At 51.1% G+C, this 14,067-nt stretch overlaps 1 protein-coding gene and 1 non-coding gene across 2 annotated transcripts; both read left to right on the top strand.

Moving 5' to 3' along the window:
- The first annotated feature begins 9,188 nt into the window (after positions 1–9,188).
- NEUROG3 (neurogenin 3) lies at positions 9,189–13,405 on the top strand. The gene is made up of 2 exons (XM_028729472.2): positions 9,189–9,305; positions 9,804–13,405. Exon 2 carries the CDS (start codon positions 9,805–9,807, stop codon positions 10,492–10,494), a length of 690 nt encoding a protein of 229 aa, XP_028585305.2. The 5' UTR covers positions 9,189–9,305; position 9,804; the 3' UTR covers positions 10,495–13,405.
- A 245-nt stretch (positions 13,406–13,650) lies between these two features.
- On the top strand, positions 13,651–13,726 carry TRNAI-GAU (transfer RNA isoleucine (anticodon GAU)). Its single transcript has one exon. It is a non-coding gene; the product is annotated as a tRNA-Ile (tRNA).
- The last annotated feature ends 341 nt before the right edge of the window (positions 13,727–14,067 follow it).

Genomic DNA, 14,067 nt, shown 5'->3' with positions numbered 1-14,067 from the left:
TATTTGCAAACCAGGACCCCCCCCCCAATGAGATGCAACCCTGGGTCTCGCCCGTTATGGTACTGTTGGTTCCAAGGGGGATCCAAGTCTACACAGATAAAGGCACAGAAATCCAAACAAAATCAGGGCTGTCACTTTCTCACCTCCACCAATGCTATAATACATGGTCAGCATGTGGTGCTTTAGGGCAGAAGTCCAGGGCCTCACTCTGAAGGCTGAGAAGGAGGATCCCCAAACACAACCACCGAGGTTACCACATTCTGGAGGAAGTGATGTGATGCACTAAAGAGCCATAAGACCATTAAGGCCAGAGGTAACAACAAGGATGGAGAACGTCAGGTCTGGGTACCAAATGTGGCCTTTCAGCTCTCTCTGTCTGGCCCTGGGGACTCCCCCAGAACAAACTCTCCATTGCCCCTGCTTTGCACACCCTTTGAGAGTATTTAGCTGCAATGTATCCTTGAGCTCCCATACTGTTTCTTGCTTGCTTGGGTGCAGGACAGAGGGAAGTAAGAAAGTGCACGTCGAAATTAGGTCCCTGAACAAAGGGGTAGTCATTGCTCCAGCCACTTTGGCCTCTAGTCTCTCCCTCCACTGGCATTCAACCACCTCCGTCCCCCTGCCAAGGTTGTCTAGACCGGAATGTGTACCTGGGACAGGAAAAAGGTGTTCTCAGCCGTGGTGATACCTGACCAAACTGCACCAGAGGCCAGTTCCTCCCACTGTGTTTCTGGATGGAGAATGAGAACGGTAGCGGGTTGTTGATTGATGGCCTGAGCTTGAGCCAAAGAACTATCCATCTCCGAACAAGACCTGGCCTGGAATCCCGTCCCCACAAAGCGCTTTCCTTCCAGAAGCCTCATCAGACCCCACACGAACTCAGCAAGTGAGAGCGCACCGATTTCCAGCAGAACGTCTCTGTTCCTGACAGACTGAAGGCGCCTCTCTTCTTGGGAAGGGTGGTGGGGGTCTTGGAGAGGGAGCTGCCTCCTCCCTCCTGGCTCTAGAGATGGTTTCGCTGCCCCCTCTCGATGGCGGGAAGAGAGCCACCTCTCCACTTTTGCGCCCGGCGGTTGCGCTCCAAGCAAAACCGCCTGGCGGATGAGTTAAACTGGGGAAGGGGGGAAATGGAGCGGAGGGGGAAATAAAGAGCATCTGTCGAACTGGACAAGGAAGCCCTTCCCTCGCAATCGAGGCCTTGTTCTCAGCCATATTGGTGGGGTTCTCGTTTTTCAACCGGTTGTGTGTGAGAGAGAGAGCGGAGGACGCCAAGAGGTGGCTCCCCAGTTATCTCTTCTGGGTAGGTATGTCAGGAGCGGCAGCTGTTCCTTCTGTGTGCCTTCTGAAGAGCATCCATATGTGGCGGCTCAACATATGGCCTCACAAATCACGGTTTCCAGCTAATGGTCTCCCCCACCTCCTCCTCGCCAGTTTCCTCCTGGCTTGGGGCGGGGAAAGAGAATGAGCGAGCAGGGCGCTGAGAAGTCTTGGAGGGCGCAACAGGTGTTGCGCTGCGCCCTTGTACCTTTCCCCGACATTGAGCACAGCTCAGCTCCTCTCAAAGCTTCGTTTGTCCGTCGCTGAATGGAGAGATCTTGTGTGTCTCTCTGTATGTATAGAGGGAAGCGGGGGAGAACGTGTCAGCACAAAGCTCCGGCCACTTGGACTAACCCCTTTCCCTTGTCTGGGTTCATTTTGTGTGTGGGGTTGTTTGGGGGGGTCTATTTCCTTTCCCAAGTGTTCCACGTGCGTCTTGGGTTACCTCAGATGGGGACATATGGTCGCCCTCTCACCTCTCCAAAAATAATAATGGGGGAATGCCTTCTTTTCAGGGATGCGGATGAACCCGGTGCCAGTTATTCTCTCTCTCTCTCCTTTAATGGATTGTGTGTTTGTGTGTGTGCGTGCCTAAGATTGTATTGACACAGTTTGTGTGGGAAAGGGAAGCCAGACGGCCCTGTTATCTCCACGAGCCCTCCTCAAACCAAACAGCGCGCCAGTTGGCCGCGGCAGCCTGCAAGAGGAGAAAGGGGAGGGGGAGGCCCAGATTGCACGAAGCCTTCGCCGACGCCTGGCAGGCGAAAAGGTGGGGTGCTTGGCTCCTCTGGTTACCATATGGTTTCAATAAAATAAGACAAATAGGACGGGGCGATAGGGAATTGCAGTAAACCTGTTATAAAGTAGCAGAAGGAAGGCCAATGTAAACGCCAGAAGGGCCCCAACTGGGATGGCCATTTAATGCCAGCGAGGCATTCAAGCTGCCCGGACAGGTGTGAGGAAGAAGCCAAGACAGCGCCCCCCCACCTCCGGTCGATTTTTATCACGTTTGTGGTAATATTGCGCTTGTTATGCTAACTATGAGTAAACAGAAGCGACCAGCCAATTGTGGCAATTGGAGGGAAGTTATCGGGGAAAGCAATGGCACAAAGGGGGGTTGGGGAGAGGGAGAGAAGGTGATCTAACAATAAAGTTGCCTTGTTTCCCTGAGCAGGTGATGGCTGCCCCCCGCCTCATGATTAATGTTTCCCCAAAGCACTCCACTTTACAATCTCTTGTCATTATTTATTAAACGAAATCTATTTATTATTATTTTAGCAAACAGTGCGACCAGGTGGGGCTTTCTTTTCCCTCTTCAGCTTTTGTCTGGAGGACGTTTGAAGTGGGCAGTCTAAGGGGTTGGTAACTCGCTCACCAGATTTTTGTTATCCATTTGTGTGCAAGCAAAAAAATCTGCCAGGAGCCTATTCAGTTTTCCCTCGCGCCCCCCTTTCCCTCCTCTCCTCGCAAATCTAAAAAGGGCACACAAAATTCGAGAGGGGAGAAAAGTCTCTCGCTTCCTCCCCGCCCCCAATTTTCCTTGTGGGGGAAAAGACGGGAAAGTCTTTCAGATCCCCGTAGAGAAGAGACTCGAGCGGCGGTCGACAGATGCACGAGGCTGGCGTTCACCGACGCCTCTGCCCTGCGCTTTTGGAGACAGCCGTGCGTAAAAGGGGTCTCAGGGGGCCCCCGTGCTACCTGTCGCATGGAGCAAACCGCAGCTTGTCCGAGGTCACCCTTCCAGCTCTGGGGAAGGAGCTGTTTCAGCACCACCGCTTTCCACATAGGGATCTTTTACACAGATTCCAACGGCGATTCTCGCTGCCGCAGCCAACGGCCGGTGAGGAAATGTTTTTGGTGAGGTGAAACGGAACCCAGAAAACGCCTCCAAATCCGCCCTTTGGGGCTTGACAAAGATCTCAGTCCCACTCCGATTCCAGCTCGGCAGACTCCTCCAAGCATGGGAAAGGGCACCTCAGAATTTCTCCTTCCCGCCCTGAGGTGGGAAAACAGACATGCCCAGAGCTTTCCAACTGTTTGCGTAAATTTCCCGGGTAATTTTTGCGCACAAAAGTGCCTCCTCCTTTTCCTTTGCTCGGGTCCACTTTCTTAAAGGAAAATCACATTTGGACCTTAGAGTTCCCACCACCAGGTCTCTTTGAAGGACCCCAGCCTTTTTAGAGCTCCAACCTCTCTAATTTTTAAGCACGGGGGCGAAAGTTCCAAGTTTCCCTTTAGAAAGGAAATTTCTTTTCCCCTTCCCTTTTTTGCTTTTACTTTACTGGAGGGTTGGGATGGCGAAGTCTTTGGAGAGCCGCATCCCCGGTGCTGACTCCCCCCAAAATAATAATTTTTGGTCACCTAGTGGGGGTATTTGGCCATTCTGGGGCGCGGGGGAGACCTTGGAGCGACCCCTTACCCCTCTCTGATGGAGGGAAGGGAGGTCCTTTCCTCTGCGCGGGCAGCAACAGGTGTGCGCAAAGGAAGCCCAACTGTTGCTCCCGCGTGCCATTGTCTCCAGTCCTCCCAGACACGCTCTCCTTGGGTCTCTGGTTGAATCTTTTGCACATGGCTCGGTGCCAACGCCTTTGTTCCCTTCTGTGGCTTATGTGTGTAACTTTAAACACTTCCTGACAGTTTGCCTTGTTTGGCCAAAGGCTTTTTCAAAACAGGCCGTCTATGCAAAACTCAATCTAGCGGTTGCTTTTTACAAGTCAGAGGGAAAGACTGTTAAAAAAAAAAAAAAGGGAGCAAATACACCAGTACAGAGGAAAGGGGAGGGGAGGGGAGAAAGGAACCAAGGCCTCTTTCCTCAAGAAAACTGGCCTCTTCCTTAGGGTCAATTGGGTGGTGGGGAATGTTATGAATGACAACCCTTGTATGGTAGTGATATAAACATAAGATCTGCAAGGTTGGACAGAGCAAGGGCTATCTAGTGCAGCACTGTGGCTGGTCAGATGCTTCTGAGAAACTCAAAAGTGGAGGATGCAAGTGATGGTGGGGGCGGGGGCGGGTTGGTTGTCTGTCCTCTACATTAGATGGTACTCAAACATAGACTGGCACTGTGCAGGGAGGTTCCATTTAGCCACCATGGCTATGGAGACGTCTGCCCTCTCTGAATTTGTGCAGACTTTCCCCCCACTCTCCCCACAAGCCAACAAAGGCAATCACCACTTTTTGCACTTGCAAATCCCATAAACAAATTCATATCCCTGTGAAAACTGATTTGAGTTTGGCACATAGCTAAGTGAACACCTCTCCCCTGCCCCAGGTTTCTAACACTGAGGGAGAGAGAGAGAGAGAGAGAGAGAGAGAGAGAGAGAAATCTCCTTTTCACTCTCAAACCCATAGTTCTACAAATCTCATGTTTTCCATTTTTCACCCACCCACTAAAGAGTCCATAAAAGACAGCAACACTTTACCCACCTACCTGGGAATGAGCCCCACTTAACAAATGGGGCAGCAACAGAACAGCAGTAGAACCAAAGGCTTTCCGGAATAGAAGTCTTCAGTCCCCAGCAAAACACAGGCAAAGAGGGGCTTCCTCTAAGCTTTTGGTTAGTGAGTTCTGTGAGCTGAGTTCCACCACAGAGAAAATATGCATTCTCCCACATTGCCACCAAATGTGTCTCAGAGTTTATTTATTTGCGGACAAATATCATGCCCTTTCTGTGCACTGCTCTGGTTTCGCCAGAAGCAGCTTAGTCATGCTGGCCACATGACCCGGAAAAACTGTCTGCGGACAAACGCCGGCTCCCTCGGCCAGTAAAGCGAGATGAGCACCGCAACCCCAGAGTTATTCGCGACTGGACTTAATTGTCAGGGGTCCTTTACCTTTACCTTTTTATCATGCCCTTTCTCTGCCGTGGAACCCAAGGCATTGTCTGTAAAGTCCCCAGGTGGTCACTCACCCAGGTACTGCCCTGATCTACAGCTGCTTAACTTCAGCAGTGAAAGAGGTTGATCACCATGGATTTAGCCTGGAAACTGGTCTAAGCTATGCTGAGTGCGGAGGTGCTGGAAGGAGAAATATAACATTAAAAAAAGGCAAGGCAACTTTTTATTATCAGTATTTACTTATGTATAGGGCAGTCAAGACCCCCTTTGCTCCATGCTGGGAGTTGAGTTGGGTGTGGGTGTCCCTCTGTCCAGCCCTGTTGGCCTCTGTCAGTCATCACCTCCACTAGTATGGAGTCCCTCCTTCCACTTGCCCAATAGGCAGGGAGAATGACTGCCAGGAGAATCCCTACCACCTGCTAGCAGAAAACCCTGAAATGTAGCTTTCTGGGGAGCAGAACTGAGCTGGCCAGAGATCCGAGCAATCACTGCTTTGCTCTCATGATGACACTGGTTCTGATTCAGGCCCAGACACCCCATGAGCTGCAGGCTGGTGCAGTATTCTGCCTCCCCCCTCCCCATGTGTGGCACTGCCATTCTGTAATGCCCTGGGTGGGCTGGGTGAGGGGAGCTGGGATTACTCCCATACTAAGAGGTTTTGGTTCTGCCTCCCCAAGAGTCTTGAAGTGGGCTACAAAATTTAAAATAATAAAATCTCAATGCAATAAAATAAACGCAGCTGAAAGATAGGGATTAAATAAATCAGATACTGGAACTATGCACCAGCTGAGTACATAAATAAGTTTTAAGGAAGGCTGTTTCCTTTGTAGTTTATAGCTAGCTGGGCATCGATGCCAGCCAGAAAATACAAACTGGAATCAAGAACTAGGGCTTCCCTTTCTTAAACCTTTCCAGATTCTTCCTTTTAAACAACTTTTTACACAGTATAGAAACCACTTTTGCCTGCTGGGTGCTCCAAGTTACAGAACACATGATGGGCACAGGACTGCACTGGGTCCAAATATCCCAGAGGACCGAAGAGACACAGAAGTTGGTGAAAGTGGCATTTTTTTTCATTGGAACAGTACCTGACATTTGTCAAAGAGCAAGCAAGCCTTTAAATGATGCACAACTCGTAACGGAGACTCATTCTCCACTATGCACTGTCTGTTGGATCCATTGTGAAGTTACTCATAAGCAAGCCGAGATGCCTGCATTGCAGGGGGTTGGACTAGATGACCCTTGGGTCCCTTCCAGCTCTACAATTCTATACCCCACTGAATTTACTGTAGTAGCCTTAGGGAGTTTCCCTCTACTTGCACATAGCTTTGCTTTAGCACTCTGCATAGAAACAGAGACACCCTTACAAGAGACCACTGGTGGCAGAGCTGACTTCTGATGTAGCGAGTAAAATGTTGGAATACTTGGGAGAAGCCGCATTTGGGGTATTATGTGGAGTGTGTGAAACGTCCTGTCCCCTTGCAGCAGGAGAATTGCAGCAAAAAACCAAAAGCAATGGAGACAAGAGAGCTCTCCTTTTGAGGCTAGTTAATTGACTATTGTGGGACGCGGGTGGCGCTGTGGGTAAAAGCCTCAGCGCCTAGGGCTTGCCGATCGAAAGGTCAGCGGTTCGAATCCCCGCGGCGGGGTGCGCTCCCGTTGCTCGGTCCCAGCGCCTGCCAACCTAGCAATTCGAAAGCACCCCCAGGTGCAAGTAGATAAATAGGGACCGCTTACTGGCGGGAAGGTAAATGGTGTTTCCGTGTGCTGCGCTGGCTCGCCAGAGTAGCTTTGTCACGCTGGCCACGTGACCCGGAAGTGTCTCCGGACAGCGCTGGCCCCTGGCCTCTTAAGTGAGATGGGCGCACAACCCCAGAGTCTGGCAAGACTGGCCTGTACGGGCAGGGGTACCTTTACCTTTTTAATTGACTATTAAGAGATGCGGGTGGTGCTGTGGTCTAAATTACAGAGCCTAGGGCTTGCTAATCAGAAGGTTGCCGGTTCGAATCCCCGAGACAAGGTGAGCTCCCATTGCTCGGTCCCAGCTCCTGCCAACCTACCAGTTTGAAAGCACGAAGTGCAAGTAGATAAATAGGTACCGCTCCGGCGGGAAGGTAAATGGCGTTTCCGTGTGCTGCTCTGGTTTGCCAGAAGCGGCTTATTCATACTGGCTACATGACCTGGAAGCTGTACGCCGGCCCCCTCGGCCAATAAATCAAGATGAGCGCCGCAACCCCAGAGTCGTCCGCGACTGGACCTAATGGTCAGGGGTCCCTTTACCTTTAATTGACTATTAGCAGTGCTACAGCTAGTTGTTTCTGTGCCTGGGAAAGGACGGCTACACCAGTTGCTAGAGAACTTGTGTGCCTCCAGATGTTATTGGACAACTCCTGACCATTGACCACAAGTTGCCTGGGGCTTATGAGAGTGTGAAACAATACCCTAGGACCACGGGCTCCCTAACACCCTCCCAGAACTGACACCATGGAAAGGACATATACGGGTGCTTTAAACCAAAGTTCTCAACTAAACACAGGAAGCTGCCTTTAACTGATAAGTTGATTCGTCTGGCTTGTTACTGGTCTACCTTGGCTGACAACTCTCCGGAGCTTCAGGTGGGAACATTTCCCCCAGCCCTACCTAGAGCCGCCACGAATTGAACCCGAGACCTTTCGCATGCAAAACATACGCTCTGCTACCGCGTTGTAGCCCTTCCTTATATAGGGATCTCAGATTAACTGCCCTTACTCAAAAGCTACTGTGCAGAACACCTGCTGTCTGCTGCTATCCAATGGCTCATGGGTCTGTCTTTCTCCTTCCCCGTGCGCAGTATTCAGAGGCTCTAGGTGCAGGGGCAATGAGAACCTGCATTTGTGCCATTCTGCTTGGCTAGTTGCTTTCACTAAGTTGACATCTAGTTTGAATCTGCCTTTTGCAATTTTCTTTTCTTTTTTTTAATCAGCACCTCAAATGCTGAAAAATCTCATATCATGCTTTTGTTGGAGGGATGGTCCGAAAATGTATCTATGTTGCGTAGAAATTAGTTTCAGACTAGGACCCGAGTTCAAATTTCCACTAAATCTTTCGGCTCGCTTGAGCTAGTAAACTCTTTCTCGACCACAGGTTAGCCCCCTGGGGCTGCCTTCATGGGCGGGCTTCCCAGACTAGATACTAGTTCTGGAAACGGGGATACTGTACTAAAGGAATTCCCTAGTTTGCAGGATGCATTTTCTACTGCGCATAAACCCGCTTGTAGCCCCTCCAAGAATCCATCTTAATTGCTGCACGTGCAAAGCAATCCTACACCCATCCACTTACCTGGGAGTAAGCCCCACTCAATTCAATGGGCCTTACTTCCGAGTAGATACGTCTAGGATTGCGCAGCATGGGAGGAAAGATTCCAAAGACCTCTTCTTGGCTAACGCATAAAAACGGAAGGCTAACATGCCATTAAATAAATACGTAAAAATAAACCAAGCTGTACCGAAAAGAAAAGCGGCGCGTGTGTTTTAGGAGTTTATTTGAAGAAGCTTTGCTGCCATTCTCCTTTTGAACCATCAAGGCGGCAGCTCTATCAGTGCTTGGCAATCTTGCGCTTCTGCTTGGGCGCCCGCGCGCACAAACACCTTGCCATGAAGCAAAGGGCTTTGCGCCTTTGGCGGGCGCACCTCGCCCGTGCGTCTCTATTGCGGGGGGGCTGCTGCTGCTGCTGAGGAGGCGACAGGGGCATCTCCCCCCCCACAAGTTCTTTGTTGGGCCGCCAGCTGTGCAAGGGGCTCGCGTGGCTCAGCCCGGAGGCGCCTCTCTGATTGGCCTCTTGCGGGCGGTAACGAGACAGGCACGCTCCGAGCCGGCCTGATAAGATAAAGCGTGCCAAGCTGGACGCGCTTTGGCGAGGTGGCGGGGGTGAACCGGACGGGGGGGGGGGCGGGGAGGAGAGGGAGGAGAGGACGGGACGGGACAGAGAAAGCACCACACGCTGCCCAGATCAGGAAACCCTGCATTGTCTCTGCGCCCTATATATAGGGGCCCCGAGGCAGTCGTGTGCCCGACCTGCAGCCTCCACTCTCCTGCCGTCGGGGTAGGCGCTCTCCTCGCCTCGCGCTCCAAGGTGGGCTGCTCCCAAAGCGAGATCGTCGCCTCTGGCTCAGGTAAGAAGATTCCCCTTGTGGATTCTGCGGAGCTGAATGCCTCTCATCGGAGAGGCGCCGGGAGCCGTCGATGATCTGGGCAGAGAGATCAAGGCGCTTTGCATACGCCCAGAAGCTTCCGTTCCTCGTGCAGTCCTATTCTTCTTAAGAGCTGCAAACTGGTTCGGGGGCTTAAAGACCAGCTTATTTCTCCCAAGGGGGGGAGAAAAAAAGAAGAAGTTGGTACTTGCCCATCGATTAATTATTTCAGTGCCTTGCGCGAGGGCACATGTAAGTTCTTCTCCCACAAAGCATCGAAGCTGCAGCACCCAAGGGTACCTTCCCTTTAGATTCCCGGGATCCCTGCTTGCAGCGCACCCACCTTCTCAACCCATTTCCCCTGGAAAGGCTCGCCCCGTGGATGTGCCACGGCGCGCCCACAACCCTGCGCCATCTCTTTGGGTGCCTCCTTGCCACTAACGTGGCCCCCTCGCCCGCCTCTCTCCGCTTGCTTTGCAGGATGTCTCCCAAGACGGCCTCTTCTTCGCCAGCCTCGACCACCAGCGAGGGGGAGCCGCCCTCGTCAGGCATCTCCGACGACGACGCCTCCTTCGCCTCCTCTTCCCCATCGCTGGGCGCCGGCGGCAGCCTGCCTTCGTCTCCCAGCCCCTGCCTGCTCCTGGTCGAGGTGGGCGCGCGGGCTGCGCGTGGCGGCCCGGCGAAAGGGCGTCGGGGCCGAGGGCCCGGCAAGGGCGAGGGGCTGGGACCCAACAAGGCCAAGCGGAGCCGGCGCATGAAGGCCAACGACCGGGAGCGCAACCGGATGCACAACCTGAACTCGGCGCTGGACGCGCTGCGAGGCGTCCTGCCCACCTTCCCCGACGACGCCAAGCTGACCAAGATCGAGACGCTGCGCTTCGCCCACAACTACATCTGGGCGCTCACCGAGACCCTCCGCCTGGCCGACCAGAATCTGGCCGGCGCCGGGCCGGGCCCCGAGGTGGGCGCCGCTTTCCAGCAGCTGGGCGCCGGCTGCGACAGCCTGGCTGCCTGGCCCGCTTGCTGCCAGTGGGACGCCGCCTCGCTGGACTCGCCCGGCTCGCAAGAGGGCAGCCTCAGTCCCACGGACTCCTTCCAGGCGCCCCCCGCCGGGGGCCCTCTCCGACTCAGGCGCCCCCCGGAGCGCGCGGTCTTCCCGGACTTCGTCTGAGCTGTCTAGTCTTGCCCGAGATCCCCTCCTCGACGGACTTCGTGCGCGCATGAACTGGGGCGGCTCGGCTCTCCGCCCAATTGGGAGAGGAGAACGCTCTCCCCTCCACTAGATTCGCCTCAGCCTTTACCTTAAGAGGGAGAGCTCCCTCCACTTGACCTGTGCAATTTTCCTGACCACGCACCCCTCCCCCCTATTTTTTTGGAGAAGCCAAGACAGGGCTGGGAAGAAAATAAGACATGTTAGCCCTCAGAGCCAGGGATCGGGAACCTGGAGCCTCCCGAGATGTGGTTGAACTACAACTCCCATCATCCCTGAGCATTGGCTCCGCGGGGTGAATATGATGGAAGCTGAAATGCGACCGCGTCCGGAGGCACCAGGAGGACTCCCCTCTCTGCGCCAGAGACTTTCCAGATGGGGTGGTTTTCTCATCCGGAGACTGTGCAGCGGTCATATGCAGTGGCCTTGCCCCAGTTAGCATAAAACGTTAAGGGAGAAATTGCGTTTTCTCTAGGGCTCAAATGACAGCACTGAATTGGGGTGGGGAGGAATGCCCCCCCCCCCCAGCCTCCATAAGCATAAAATCTGGGTGTAACTCAAAGTCACCCTTTGGAGAGTTGCTCATGACATCACTAGGCAGCTAATTCCGCTGCCTCATCCTCTTTGGTACTTAGAGATTTTATTCATACTGTACTTAAATAATAATAATCATAATCATAATCTGTAATGGGTTAACTGCACCCTATTGTAACAACGCAGCAAGGTGCGCTCACTTAGTGTGGAATTCCAGCAAGGATACTCGCCCCCTTTCCCCGTGCAGCAATGTCTTACCATTTCATGCCAACTTTTGCATCTCTTCCAATCTCCCCCCCCCCCCCCATTTAGTTCTGGGTCCTAAAAGGAGAACACCTACTGATTCCCACCTTTTATGTTTGTTCTGGTGGGATTGCACTGTATTGGAGGTAGTGTGGACAGCAGGCTAAATCAAAACACAGGGCCATAAGCATAAGCACATCTGTTCTCCCACTGAACCCAATAGGACCTAAGGTGCTTCACTAGGCTGCATTCCCCACTGCCCCAAGCCCCAAATATCTCCATACTGAATGCAGTTGCTTAGAAACTGCTGCTTTCAGGGGGACCTTGCTTGGACATAGGAGCTCAGCCTTTTGCTTCTGGGAGGATGAATCTGGAATATTATCCAGGACAACTCCAGATTGATTGAAAATCTCTGTGAGCATGTCTTGAAGAGAGGGTGAACCTGCTCTTTTAAACCACCCTCAAATCACTCACGGGGAAAATACATATTCAAGAGCACTTAATATATAGATTAGTTGCCCTTCGCTTTGAACCACCCTGTGGTTGAGTGGTTGTGGCTGTAATCCTATGCCTTATTCCCTGGGAGGAACACAATGGGACTTACTTCTGGGTCAACATGTATAGAATCAGCCTCTGAGAGTGGGACGGATGGGCTTTCCTTACCCAGTTTTCAACACACGCTAAGGGTGGCATAATTTATGACAGAGCATATGCTCTAAGAAAACGAGAAACAGTGGTGAGCATAAAACCTAAAGTGGTAGTTGCTCTGGGTGAATCAAGCAGCATGCAAACGTGTGAACTTGTGTATTTGTGTGTGTGTGTGTGTGAATGCAACTTGGACAGGCAGGTAAAATGTGTCTGGGGTTTGGAGGGGAGAGGTCAACATGAGCTTAAAGGGGATGTCACTCAGTGACAGATGGTCCAATTGGCATTTCCACTGCAAGCCTTAAGCCCTGGGTGGGATGGCCGGCTCTACCATTAGACAGAATGTGGCAGCTGGCCAGGGCTGTGGGAGGACAGTGGCAGCAGGTCCCTTTTGAGATTCCCATGCTGTTCCCTTCTATTGGATGACAGAGCTTTGCACATCACCCAAGCAGCTCTGTACACTCCCCCAAGCTAGCCCACAGCAGCCCTTTGTTGCGGCACCGTCCTGCCACCAGTGTTGAAGTAAGATTCAGCAGCCAGTCTGACTGGCATCTGCCCATGGAATCTTATCCTTTGCCTCAGGCAGCAAAGCCAGCAGCAGACGGACCAGTGGCTCACCTCAGCATACAGCAGCAGCTTCCCATGCCCATACACTCCTCTAAGAAAGAGAAACAGCAAACTTATTTGCAATTAAAATTGAATTGAAAGCAGAGGGATTCACTGTGACAGTCCCTCTGAAGCGAGGAATTTCTCTACACGGGGAAGTGCGCATGTGTGTGAGGGGGGCACAGAGAGAGAGAGCGTGAACATGTATGTGCTAAGTACACATGCATTTAATAAAAAGTCTCTGCCTTTTGGTACATTTCAGACTAAGACTGAAATCCTATACCCACTTACCTGGGAGAAAGCAGCATGGAATCCAGTGGGATTTCCTTCTGAGTAGACATTTACGGACTAGCACTGCAAGCTCCTATTTCCCTGTAAAATGGTACCACGCCCGTAAGAAGCATTGATCCCTTCTTTTTGTACTGAAGATAATAATTTATAATAATTTCTCACTGTTTTGTATTTATTGATTCTATTTCAGAACAAATATATGAATATATGAATATATTATATATACAGTATATATGTTTGGTACCGAAGATTATATTATATACATGTTGCGGAGTTACAATGGGGAGAATTAAAATGACTTTGCTGGTGGTGGGAATTAAATTTTCTTTGGGAAAAAAATATGGAAGTGGTCTCCTTTCAAACTTGATGAACACAGAGAACTTTCCAAATGCACATGCAAATGATAAGGATCCACCAATCGTCCTCAGGGCACCTTCCCAACAGGAGCAATCACAGTTTAGCACTTACTAAATGGAAGATACAACATCCACAGTAGGTCTGTTCTGCACCTGATGTCAAATGTAATTTTTTAAAGGAGAGCGTAGCTACTGATGATGTGGCCAAAGGATAAACTATAAAGTGATTGCTGCACAGATCCATAAACACAACATGACAAATACGTGTGTATCCATATTTTTGTCATATCAGAACAATCTTGTTTGTTTTAGCACCTGTTTTCCCCATTTCCATTTTTTTAAACCAGCTATGAAAACTTGAAATTTTGTACCTTTGGTATGTAGAGGCACTCTCATAATCTGAGGCTCTAAGATGTTGCTTACTTTGCTTGTGTGCAAAACTGGCACTGAGTGGCTCAGTTGGTTAGAGCGTGGTGCTGATAATGCCAAGGTCACAGGTTCGATTCCTGTGTGGGTCGGCTGCATCTTCCTGCATTACATGGGGTTGCACTAGATGATCCTCAGGGTCCCTTCCACCTCTACAATTATATAGAATCAGAAGAATCATTATTTGCATCAGCCACTAGCCATAGCAATAAAATAATAAAATAAAATGAACTGAAGATAGATGTAAAAACTACACAAAATACATTCCAGAGGTTTACATCAATAATCAAATAATAGATCTTATTTTAATTGCCCCTGCTAATTTTTTTTTTGCAGTTTTTGCTGTCACCTGATTATCTTGATCTGCTAGAAGAAAGGACACAGTAGCAATGGTTGAGCGACCCAGCATGGACAGTAGTAGAGGGGGAATAAC

The sequence above is a fragment of the Podarcis muralis genome, chromosome 6, assembly GCF_964188315.1.
Source record: "Podarcis muralis chromosome 6, rPodMur119.hap1.1, whole genome shotgun sequence".
Taxonomy (NCBI): domain Eukaryota; kingdom Metazoa; phylum Chordata; class Lepidosauria; order Squamata; family Lacertidae; genus Podarcis; species Podarcis muralis.
This window is presented reverse-complemented; position numbering and strand designations above follow the sequence as displayed.